At 41.8% G+C, this 12,566-nt stretch overlaps 1 protein-coding gene across 1 annotated transcript; it reads left to right on the forward strand.

The window, feature by feature from the left end:
- Positions 1–285: 285 nt before the first annotated feature.
- Positions 286–11,552, forward strand: LOC100562433 (trichohyalin). The gene has a single exon (XM_062957470.1). The coding sequence runs from the start codon at positions 543–545 to the stop codon at positions 7,887–7,889; it is 7,347 nt and encodes a 2,448-aa protein (XP_062813540.1). The 5' UTR covers positions 286–542; the 3' UTR covers positions 7,890–11,552.
- Positions 11,553–12,566: the final 1,014 nt, after the last annotated feature.

Here is a 12,566-nt window from a genome sequence, read left to right on the forward strand (position 1 = left end):
CCATTTCCCGAGACTGACAGGTCTGTGTTTGGACTTGCTGTCAGGTCCTGTGATGTTTTGCCCAATTTATTTATCCCACATTTTGACTCTGTCTTGAAGCACCCTATGAATGTTGATGAGAAATTTGGATTGTATGGTTTTCAAGCAGAAATCTTGGAAGCCAACCAAATATTTCAACCAATAGTAGTTTTACATCTCTTTGCAGCCATTTTTGTAAAGATGCAAAAAAAGTACTCACTTTATTTAAATAAATATATAAGCAATCCTGTAAGAGTTTGTTGGTACTGCATGAAGAACCCACCTCAGGATTCCAATGATGATGAAAACAGTGACATCACAATCTCATCCTTTCTTGTTGCAGGTCTCAGCCTGCCATTTGCTCCATTAAGCAATAATATTAGTAGTAATGTAGAAGTGCAACCATGGCAGAGAGGAATTATGGGGGCCATCTTTCATCAGGCTACTCATTAGCGTAACAACTAAATCCCTTCTCCCTTTAAGGCCAAATCTCTTCTTGCATTAGTTCAGCATTTTTCTTCACCATGGAACTAAAAGAAGTTCACACTGGCATGCCAAAGAGGGTCATGTCTGGACTCACTGTGGCAGATCCTGAAGATCGACTCTTCCTTCGAGAGTCATTAGAAAACATAAATGCTTCCTTATTGCATACTCTGAACCACATCTGTGTAGGTGAAACTGGTGATAAGTTTTCAAAAGAAGCATGCAAAGGCAGCAGTTTGGAGACCTGCAGTGAGAACGTGACAGAAAAATATCAAAATGACATTCAGGAAGTTGGATACAAAAACCTTCAAGTTAATGATGAGATGCAGGATCATATCAATGAAAAGAACAAGGAAGCCTTTAAAGCTCTTTCTAAGGGTGAACTTCAGAAAGCAGTTGAACTGTTCACAGAAGCTATTGAACTGAATCAATATATTCCCAGTTCCTATGTTAACCGGGCCCATGTCTTTATGCTGTTGCAGGATCCAGTTTCTGCTATTAAAGACTGTGACACAGCTATTGAAATGAATCCCAAATCAGCAGAGCCATTAAAATTGAGAGGAAAAGCATTCAAGAATTTGGGCCATTTGAAAGAAGCAGCTTGTGACTTGGCTTTAGCATCGAAATTGGAATACAGTGAAGAAGCCAACGCTGTGCTAAGAAGGCTGAAGTTAGAGTTTCAAAGAATTTCTGAGAGGCAGGCAAAGTGTGATGTAAAATATAAGGAACCAGTAATACTGAGGAGAATTAAAAATGCCTGGCAATATTTACAAAATCAAGAAAATGTTCACAGAGAAGTAGACCCTTATACAACATTGGAAAATAAAAATGATAAAGAGAAGATCAAACTAAATAAAGATGGTTACTCCCAAGACATGACTGATGGAAATGTGGAGAGAGCTAACATGTGGAAGCTAGCCATTGAAAAAAAGAAGAAAGCTTTGGATGCAGTGGAGAAGGGAGAATTAGAAAGAGCCATTGAACTGTTCACTGAGGCAATCAAATTAGCTCCTCAGTTTACAAATTTATACATTTGTCGAGCCAGCACCTTTCTGAAGTTGCACATGCCAAATGCTGCCATAAGAGACTGTGACCATGCCATAAAAATTAACCCTAATGCAGCATTGCCATACAAGTGGCGTGGGGGAGCTTTTTATTTGTTGGGCTACTGGGAGAAGGCTGCTAAAGATCTTACTTTGGCTTGCCAGATGGATTATGATGATGACACCTATTCTATGCTGAAGGAGGTACAAGCAGAATTCCAGAAACTCTGTAAAACTGAGGGCAAGCTTGAAGAAAAATATAACAAGGAGGAATATAAGGAAATGATGAAAAACAAGGAGGATCAGGAGAGAATGCAAGCAAAGGTGTCTCAAGAGAAACGAGAAATGCCACAAAGTGTTTTAGAAAAACAGGGAAGAAGTACATTTAAAACATTTCAATATAATCATTCAGCAAACCACCCAAAGATCCCATTTTATTTTCCAGAGGGACATGGCAAAATTTGTACCATGTATGTAGCAAAACATGAAGAAGGTGAGCTTATAGATCAAGGAAAGCATGACCCATCTAAACTGCAGGAACTGGGGATTCAGGAGAAAACTAAGAGGAATGAAAAATACCCAAATTGGTCTGAGAGTGAGGACAGTGAATTGGATATTGACACTGAAGAAATTATTGAGCCAGATGGTGATGTTCTTCAGGAGATGGGAGATGAAAACTTGAAGGTTACAGAAGAAATGAGGAAGCAGGCCAATGAAAAGAAGAGGGATGCCATTGATGCAGTCAATAAAGGTGAACTTTTAAGAGCTTTAGACTTGTACACTGAAGCTATTAAGCTCAATCCACAATGTACAATCTTATATGCAAACCGAGCCAAGGTCTATCTGGAGCTTGAAAAGCCACATGCTGCAATTAGGGACTGTGACAAAGCCATCCAAATCAACCCTGATTCTGCACAGCCCTACAAGTGGAGAGGGAGAGCACTACAGTTTCTTGGTTACTGGCAGAAGGCTGCTAAAGACCTTGTGTTAGCCTGCCAGTTAGATTACGATGAAGAATCCTATGCAATGTTGAAGGAGGTACAACCCAAAGCTCAGAAAATTGCCAAATATTGGAGGAGGTGGGAGAAGAAATTTCAGGATGAAAAATATGAGGCACAATTGGATAAGATTCAAAGTGTCTGTGCGGAAGATAAAAGATCTCAGTGTAATATACTGGAACTAGAAAGAGATTATTATAAGGGCACTAGGGAACACCAACAGAGATATTGGGAAGAAACCACGATGGAGCAACAAAGAGTCAATCAAACAGTGCTGAGAAAAGAAAAAGGTATGTCTCAGGAGAAAGAACTGGAGACAAGGAAACAACACAGATATTTTGAAAGGGAAATGGAAGAAGAAGAAAACTTTCAGCAGAAATTGCTGGAAGAACAAGATAATTTTCAGCCAAGGGAACTGAAAAACCAGGGAACAGTTCAGCAGAAAGAACTTGAAGAACAGCTGAGAGCTCTTCAGGAGGAGCTGGAAGAAAAGCTGAGATATTATCAAGAACAATTGGATGAAGGTGAAAATGTTATGCAGAAATTATTAGACGAACAAGAAAAATCGCAGCAGAAGGTATGCCATGAACAAGAAAGAGAATACAAAATGATCCTAGAAGAACAACAGAGAATCCAAATGTTGGCTCTGGAAGAATTGACAAGATCCCAGCAAGAGGCTATAGAGGAATTGACAAGAGCTGAGCTAGAGGCTATAGAGGAACTGGCAAGAGCTCAAATTAAGGCCCTTGAGGAACATGACCAAGTTCGGCAACAAATCCTAGAAGAACAGGAAAGGGCCCAGAAAGCTCTTGAAACTCTGGAAAAAGCCCACAAACAGGCTTTGGAAGAACAGAAGAATGCTCACATAACTGCCATAGAAGAACAGGAGAAAGCTCAGGAAAAATCACTAGAAGAAAAGAAGATGGCTGAAGCAGCTTTAGGAGAACTCTTGAAGACCCAAGAAAGGATCAAAGAAGAGCAAGAAAGGGCTGAAAAGAAAGCCAGAGAAGAAAGAGAATGTACTCAGAAAGCCCTGGAAAAATTAGAGAATGCTCAGAAGAAGTCTCTAGAGGAACAGGAAAGGGCCCAGAAAGCTCTTGAAACTCTGGAAAGAGCCCACAAACAGGCTTTGGAAGAACAGAAGAATGCTCACATAACTGCCATAGAAAAACAGGAGAAAGCTCAGGAAAAATCACTAGAAGAAAAGAAGATGGCTGAAGCAGCTTTAGGAGAACTCTTGAAGACCCAAGAAAGGATCAAAGAAGAGCAAGAAAGGGCTGAAAAGAAAGCCAGAGAAGAAAGAGAGTGTGCTCAGAAAGCCCTGGAAAAATTAGAGATTGCTCAGAAGAAGTCTCTAGAGGAACAGGAAAGGGCTCAGAAAGCTCTTGAAACTCTGGAAAGAGCCCACAAACAGGCTTTGGAAGAACAGAAGAATGCTCACATAACTGCCATAGAAAAACAGGAGAAAGCTCAAAAGAAATCGCTAGAAGAAAAGAAAATGGCTGAAGCAGCTCTAGAAGAACTCTTAAAGACCCAAAGAAAGATCCAAGAAGAGCAGGAAAGGGCTGAAAGGAAAGCAAGAGAAGAAAGAGAGAGTGTTCAGAAAGCCCTGGAAGAATTAGAGATTGCTAAAAAGAAGTCTCTAGAGGAACAACTAAAAGCTCAGAAAGCCCTGGAAGTTCTCGAAAGAGCTCATAAACAGGCTTTGGAAGAACAGAAGATAGCTCAGATAGCTGCCCTAGAAGAGCAGGAGCAAGCATGGAAAAAATCACTAGAAGAAAAGAAGATGGCTGAAGCAGCTCTAGGAGAACTCTTAAAGACCCAAAGAAAGATCCAAGAAGAGCAGGAAAGGGCTGAAAGGAAAGCAAGAGAAGAAAGAGAGAGTGTTCAGAAAGCCCTGGAAGAATTAGAAATTGCTAAGAAGAAGTCTCTAGAGGAACAAGTAAAAGCTCAGAAAGCCCTGGAAGTTCTCGAAAGAGCTCATAAACAGGCTTTGGAAGAACAGAAGATAGCGCAGATAGCTGCCCTAGAAGAGCAGGAGCAAGCATGGAAAAGATCTCTAGAAGAAAAGAAAATGGCTGAAGCAGCACTGGAAGCACTCTTAATAGCTCAGAGAAATATTAATATAGAACAAGAAACATTTCAGAAAAAAACAGTAAATGAAAGAAAAGCCAGTCTCAAAGAATTAGAGAAGAAGGCTCTGGAGGAACAGGAAAAAGCTCAGAAAGCCCTGCAGGCTCTCGAAAGAGCCCATAAGCAAGTGTTGGAGGAACAGAAACAAGCACAAGAAATATCTCGAAAAGAAAAGAAGATGGCTGAGGAAGCCCTAGAAGAACTCTCAAGGAGGCAGAGAAAGATTCAAGAAGAACAGCAAACGGCTGAGAAGAAAGCAATGGAAGAAAGAGAAATACTTCAGAAAAAGATAGAACAATTACAGATGGCCCAGAAGGAGGCCTTGGAGGAACAGGAGAGAGCCCAGAAAGCTCTTAGTACTGTAGAAAGTACTCATAAACAGGCCCTGGAAGATCTGAAGGCAGCTCAAATGGCTGCCATGGAAGAACAGGAGCAAGCACAGAAGAAATCTCTAGAAGAAAAGAAGATGGCAGAGGCAGCCTTAGAAAAACTCTCAAAGGCTCAGAGAATGTTTCAAGAACAGCGACAAAAGGCTGAGAAGCAAGCAATGGAAGAAGAAGAAATACTTCAAAAAAGGCTAGAAGAACTGCAGATTGCTCAGAAGAAGGCCTGGGAGGAAAAAGAGAAAGCTGAGAATGAACAGGAGAGAGTTCAGAAAGCTCTTAGTTTTGTGGAAAGTGCTCATAAACAGGCTCTAGAAGATCTGAGGACAGCTCAGATGGCTGCCATGGAAGAACAAGAGCAAGCACAGAAGAGATCTCTAGAAGAAAAGAAAATGGCAGAGGCAGCCTTGGAAAAACTCTCAAAGGCTCAGAAAATCTTCCAAGAACAGCAACAAAGGGCTGAGAAGCAAGCAATGGAAGAAAAAGAAGTACTTCAGAAAAAGTTAGAAGAATTACAGATTGTTCAGAAGAAAGCCTTGGAAGAACAGGTGAGAGCTGAGAAGGCTCTGGGTGCTCTGGAAAGTGCTCGTAAACAGACACTAATTGAACAAGAGAAAGCTCAGAGGGCTGCCATGGAAGAACAAGAGCAAGCACAGAAGAGATCTCTAGAAGAAAGGAAAATGGCAGAGGCAGCCTTGGAAAGACTTTCAAAGGCTCAGATAATCTTCCAAGAAGAGCAACAAAGGGCTGAGAAGCAAGCAATGGAAGAAAAAGAAGTACTTCAGAAAAGGCTAGAAGAATTACAGATTGTTCAGAAGAAAGCCTTGGAAGAACAGGTGAGAGCTGAGAAGGCTCTGGGTGCTCTGGAAAGTGCTCGTAAACAGACACTAATTGAACAGGAGAAAGCTGAGAGGGCTGCCATGGAAGAACAAGAGCATGCACAGAAAATGGCTAAAGCAACCTTGGAACAGCTCCTAAGAACTAAGAGAAAGTTCCAAGAAGAACAGCAAAGAGCTGAGAAACAAGCAACAAAAGAAAGAGAGGCACTTCGGAAAGAAATGGAAGAGTTAAAAATTGCTCAGAAGAAAGCCTTGGAGGAACAAGAGAAAGCTCAGAAAGCCATGGATGCTCTGGAAAAAGCCCATAAACAGGCTCTAGAAGAACAGGGGAGAGCTCATTTATCTGCAACTGAAGAACAGGAACAAGCACAGAAAAACTTTTTACAAGAAAAGAAAATGGCTGAGGCAGCTCTGGAACAACTCTTGAGAAAAGTCCAAGAAGAGCAAGTAACAGCAGAGAAGAAAGCAATGGAGGAAAGAATGATAGCCGAGAAAACACTAAAAGAATTAGACACTGCCCAAAAGAAGGCATTAGAAGATTTAGAAATGGCAAAGAAAAAAGCCAGAAAAGAACAGGAAAAAGCTCAGAAAGCTCTTGATTCTCTTGAAAAAGCACATAAGCAACTTCTGGAGGAACAAAAGAAAATGCAGAAAAAATCTCTAGAAGAAAAGAAAATGGCCGAAGCAGCTTTAGAGGAACTCTTAAAGACTCAGAGAAAGTTTGAAGAAGACCAGAAAAGGGCTGAAGAGAAAGCAATGGAGGAAAAAGAGAGAGCTCAAAATGCTCAGGAAAAAATAGAGGCTGCTCAGAAGAATGCCCTTGAGGAACAGGAAAAAGCCCAGAAAGCCTTAGAAGCTCTAGAAAAAGCTCATAAACAGTTCCTAGAGGAACAGAAGAAAGCACAGCAAAACTCTCTTAAAGAAAAGAAGATGGCTGATGCAGCTCGAGAGTTGCTCGCAAAGGCACAGAGAAAGAACCAGGGAGAACAGGAAAGGGCTGAAATGAAAGCTATAAAAGAAAGGAAGATGAGTCAGAAGTCCCTAGAAGAATTAGAGCTTGCTCAAAAGAAAACTCTGGCAGACTTAGAAATAGCTCAGAAAAAGGCCATGGAAGAAAGTGACCTTGCTCAAAACCAGGCCAGAGAAGAACAAAGAAAAGCACATTTGGCTAGGGAAGAACTAGAGAGAGCACGTGCCAGGGCCATAGAGGAGCAGCAGAGAGCTCACACAATAGCTTTAGAAGAACAGCAGAAAACTAAGAAGATGCTTATTGAACTAGAGGAAACAAGAAGAAAATTCTTGGAGGAACAAGAAGAGGCATATTTGAAGGCTCGAGAGGAACAAGTGAGAGTTCATTATGCCACACAGGAATTAGCCAAGATTCAAAAGGCAGCTATGGAAGAGCAAGAGAGAGCTCGGAAGACCGCCATAGCAGAACAGCAGAAAGCTCAGATGATGATGGAACAATTGGAGGAAAAACAGAGGAAAGCTCTGGATGAACAGGAGCAAGCACGGATGAAGGCCCTTGATCAACAAAAGAAAGCTCATTGTGCTATGGAAGCGCTGACAAAGGCTCAAAAGATAGCTCTTGAAGAACAAGAAAAGGCTCAGAAAAAATCCATAGAAGAACAAAAGAGAGCTCAAGTTGCCGTGGATGAACTACAGAAAGTACAAAAAGAGGCCTTGGAGGAAATGGAAAGACAACAGAACCAATATCCAGCAGAAATTCAAGAGCCTGTTCTTAGAAAGATTAATGAAGCAGGCAAAATAATACATAAAAGGAGTTCTAGTGACCCAGAAGGAACTCAAAATAAAGAGCTGAATGTAATTCATAACAAGCTCTGTATTGAGCAAGGCAAGGCTACCAAAGACCTAGAACTGAAAGAACACCCACAATGTCAGAAGAGCACAGGACCTGACAAAAGTTCCGAAATACCATTCCTTAACACTGTTTTGGACTTTTTTCAAACTGAATACATTCCAGAATTCTGATCCTGTGTAATCATTAGAAAAGGTTGAACTGATTTTGAAGGCCATCTGCAGGTGTTGTATAAATTAAAGTAAAACTGGGAAAGAAGGAGTAAAATGAGAAATGTTTTTGTTTTTAAAGGGCTTCCGATATCCAAAGTTGGGGACCCCCTACCTGGAATTCCGAAATGTTAAATACTCCAGAATCCAAAAATATGCACATGGGTGGCTGACGTAGTGACATCTTTGTCTGCTTCCGGTTCTGTGTATATAAAGTTTGTGTCATGCACAAAATTATTTTAAAATATTGCATAAAATCACCTTCAGACCATAGGTATAAGGCAGGGGTCCCCAAACTAAGGCCCGGGGGCCGGATGCGGCCCTCCAAGGTCATTTATCTGGCCCCTGTCCTAAACTTTAGACTTAGGATTGACCTAAGTCTACCTGGTCTTTGGAGGTCTCTTTGCTTATCTATGGTCTTATGAGAGCGTCTAGATGGTCTTCGAAGGTCTCTTTGCTTAGCTACGGCCTTATGAGACCATCTAGATGGTTTTTGGAGGTCACTTTCCTTACCTATGGTCCTATGAGACCGTCTAGATGGCCTTGGAGGGTCCCTTTCCTTACCTATGGTTTTATGAGAGCGTCTAGATGGCCTTTGGGGGCACCTTTCCTTCTCTATGGTCTTATGAAACCATCTAGATGGTCTTTGAGGTCCCTTTCCTTATAGATGGTCTTCTGATGGCCTGATGAGATCATCTAAATGGCCTTTGGGGGCCCCTTTCCTTACCTATGGTTTATGAAACCATCTAGATGGTCTTTGAGGGTCTCTTTCCTTACCTATGATCTTATGAGACCATCTAGATGGTCTTTGAGGGCCCCTTTCTTTATCGGTGGTCTTCTGATGGCCTGATGAGATCATCTAAATGGCCTATGAGGGTCCCTTTCCTTACTGATGGTCTTACGAGACCATCTAGATGGTCTTTGGAGGTCCCACCTATGGTCTTATGAGATCGTCTAGATCAAGGGTCCCCAAACTAAGGCCCATGGGCTGAATGAGGCCCTCCAAGGTCATTGACCTGGCCTCTGTCCTAAACTTTAGACTAAGTCTGAAATGACTTGAAGGCACACAGCAACAACAATAAAAAAAAAAAAACAATTTTGGGCTATTTCATCATAGTCCGGCCCCCTAACAGTTTGAGGGACTGTGAATTGGCCCTCCACTTAAAAGGTTTGAGGACCCCTGGTATAAGGTCTATTCCGTGATTCCCAAACTCTAGTCTGCCAGGTGTTTTAGACTTCAATTCCCAGAACCCTCAGCTGCCTTGCTCAGTGAACAGGGATTCTAGGAGCTGAGCTCCAAAATATCTGGCAGATCAGATAATAATGAATATGAAACATAAAATATTTTTGTGTTTTGACTTTGGTCCCATCAGGAAGATCATTCAATATATACATATATATATACACACACACAACCGATACTTACAAATATGTATCTGCATGCACACATACAACACATGCACACACAGATATACAACAGTTACACATGGGAAAAACGTTTTGAATATGAATGAACACTATAGTCAAGGCAAAATCTGAAAACCAGTAACATGCATTGACTTTTCCGCTTGACAAATTTTACAGTGGTATTGCATGTTAGTCAAAGATAGTGACATTTCTCTGTTGGAAGAAATTACATTGAAATAACTGTTATTTTATAAAAAAATCTTGGTCTTGTCTTTAGTCTGTGTGAAATAAGAATTCTGTAAATGTAACAGCTCATGCTTGAGGCAAGCAGGTCCCTCCCCATTAAATGCTAGAGAAAGCCCCTTTTCAGTCTATGAGCCACCCCTGCTATAATATTTCAATAACTTTCGGTTTCTCTTACAATTATTTCTGCCTCAAAAAAGAATCTTTTTATATGTTCTTTGCAAAAAGGGGAAGTCAGGGGACAATACTGGTTTCTGCTGCCAACATTTAGGATATCTGTATCTATATCTATATATACACACATAATCAAAGTAAAAATGTGTATGTGGCACGGGTGTCTGTTCACACAGACAGCCTCCGGCCTCCACAAACAGGCTATAGTTCCCAGTACTGAGGAGCCACCAAATCAGTCCTTCTCAGGACATTGCTGGTTATGGCAAGCACATCCCAGTGTTCCTTTCTCTTGCTATTTGCATGACCCTGCCCACTGCCTCGCCCTTAACCCTTTCCTACCCTTTCCTATGGCACACAGCAAACAGAGGAATTGATCAGCAACTGAACATACTGGAGAGAGAGAGAGAGGTTTGGGGAGAATTCACCATGATTTATAGGAGTTGTAGGTGCTGGGATGTATAGTTCATCTGCAGTCTAAGAGCACTCTAAACCCCACCAATGTTGGACCTGGAAATCACTTGGCACACAGACCCAACATGGCCACATTTGCATGCTGGCGGGGTTTGGGCGTGATTGATCTTGACATCCAAGAGCAGTAGTTCACCCATATTCAGAGAACACAGCCCATCTGATGACAGATCTGGACCAAACTTGGCATACAGGCCCAACATGGCCAACTTGGAATACTGGCAAACTTTGGGGGTGATTGACCTTTAACTCTGGGGGGGTTATAGTTCATCTGTATTCTGTGAGCCCTATGAAACTCACCAATGACGGATCTGGACCAAACTTGGCAGAAAGACCCAACAGCCAACTTTGCATACTGCTGGAAATTGGAGGGATTTACCTTGGCATCAGAGAGTTATAGTTCACCCATATTCAGAGAATACTGAACCCAGCAAGTGATGACTCTGGACCAAACTTGGCACACAGACCCAACATGGCCAACTATCCATACAAATCTGGGAGTTGGAGTTCACCCTTACCAAACTGGACCAAATTTTATTGATATTACCTAACATGCCAAAACAAATAATGCCTTCTTCTAATAACCCGGACCTGCAGGCCTCCAAGCTAGTATATAATAAAAGTCAGTATTTGTATGCATGTATGTATGTTTGTTTATGGGTATGTGGCAGATTTCTGATTGGCTGCTGCTTTCAAGGGCCACTGCGACCGCCATGAAGGACTGACCTGGACCAAACTTGGCATACTTAACCCCCATGAACCATTTCATGTACTGGTGCCATTTCTGGGATGATGGACCACGGATGATGGGATTTTCAGTACTTTCAATCACTTCGGCTCCCACAGACCATTGCGATGCCCACCAGTGACAGACTTGGATCAAACTTGGCACACAGAACCCCCATGACCCCCTTTCCATCCTGGGCCAGATTGGGGGAGGACAGACCAGGAATGATGGGACTTCCGGTACCTTCACTCACTTCTTGAGACCACTACAACTGCCACAAATGACAGAACTGAATCAAACATGGCACACATATCCCAAATGACACACTTTAGACGCTGTAGCAGTTTGGGGAGGATGGACCAAGGATTATGGGATTTGCAGTACCTTCACCCAATTCACTTCCCACAGACCATTGCAACCCCCACGAATGACACAACTGGACCACACTCGGAACACAGATGCAACGTGGCCCACTTTATACCCTGGTGTGGTGTGGGGAAGGATGGACTATGGATGATGGGACTTGCAGTATCTTCACTCACTTCCTGAGACCACCCACCAGTGTCTGATCAAGACCAAACTTGGCACACAGTCCCTATGACCCACTCTACACCCTGGCGGTATTTGGAAGGGAATGGATCATAGATTATGAGACTTGCATATCGGAGCTGTAGTTCACCTGCACCCACTGAACCCAGCTGACATTGCATCTAGACTACACTTATCAAATGACCCAGGCACCGCAGGGTACCCAAGCCAGTAATAATATAAATTGCTATCCTATTGCCAAGAACCATTATGATCTAGGGAACGTCTTTTTAGCCTTAGGCATTGTCAACCATCCCTTGAAAAGTCAGGCTAAAACCTCACGCTGGGACTAGATTGCCTGCAACACATTTCCACTGAAGTTTGGAGATAATCCACATGCAAACTAAATGTCAGGAAACCCCGTTGAATTCCAACTGACTTGCTTTCATCACCCGAAATCTATTTATCACACTTGCTTTAATATCTAAAAATGGAACCCTGAACCTTTTCTGGTGGGTGACAATGCCTAAGGCTATAAAGGCATTTTCTTGGAAAGAAGCTAGCCATTTATATTATTATATCCTAAATGTTGACACTAGATGGCACTGTAGTTCATTCATAAAAAGAACATTAAAATTCTTGTTGATTTTGCCGAAGAAAATGGTTTTACAAACTGTTAGCATTAAATTGGAACTATTTGTTATTATTGATCTTTCAAGTGAAAAGAATATGATGAATATTCATTCCTTGCCAAATTTTCTGCAGTCCAGCCATTGCTTCAAAACTGTCTTACCTGAATCTGCAATTTTCATTGGCTTATGGATAGATGTGGCTCTCAGTGGCCTTATGTTAACTGGCCTGACACACTATATGTAGCAACTTCAACTGTTTTCTGTCTCTAAACTCCAATTCAATGGGGAGGAGTTTCCCTTCCCCAGTACCAAGCCTTCTAGTCCTTACAGATTTGGCTATTGAATGAAGAATGTGTAGTTTTCCTGATATTACTAGATCGATGATCCCTTTGTCATTCACCATTGTTAATGCTGTCATGACTAATGAGTGTTTTAATCCAACAAAAATTGTTGGAGGGCCAA

This window comes from Anolis carolinensis, chromosome 6, assembly GCF_035594765.1.
Source record: "Anolis carolinensis isolate JA03-04 chromosome 6, rAnoCar3.1.pri, whole genome shotgun sequence".
In the NCBI taxonomy this organism is placed as follows: Eukaryota; Metazoa; Chordata; class Lepidosauria; order Squamata; family Dactyloidae; genus Anolis; species Anolis carolinensis.

Excerpts from the sequence above, each read along its gene's own strand:
- LOC100562433 (XM_062957470.1), top strand. The coding sequence starts at position 543 with ATGGAACTAAAAGAAGTTCACACTGGCATGCCAAAGAGGGTCATGTCT.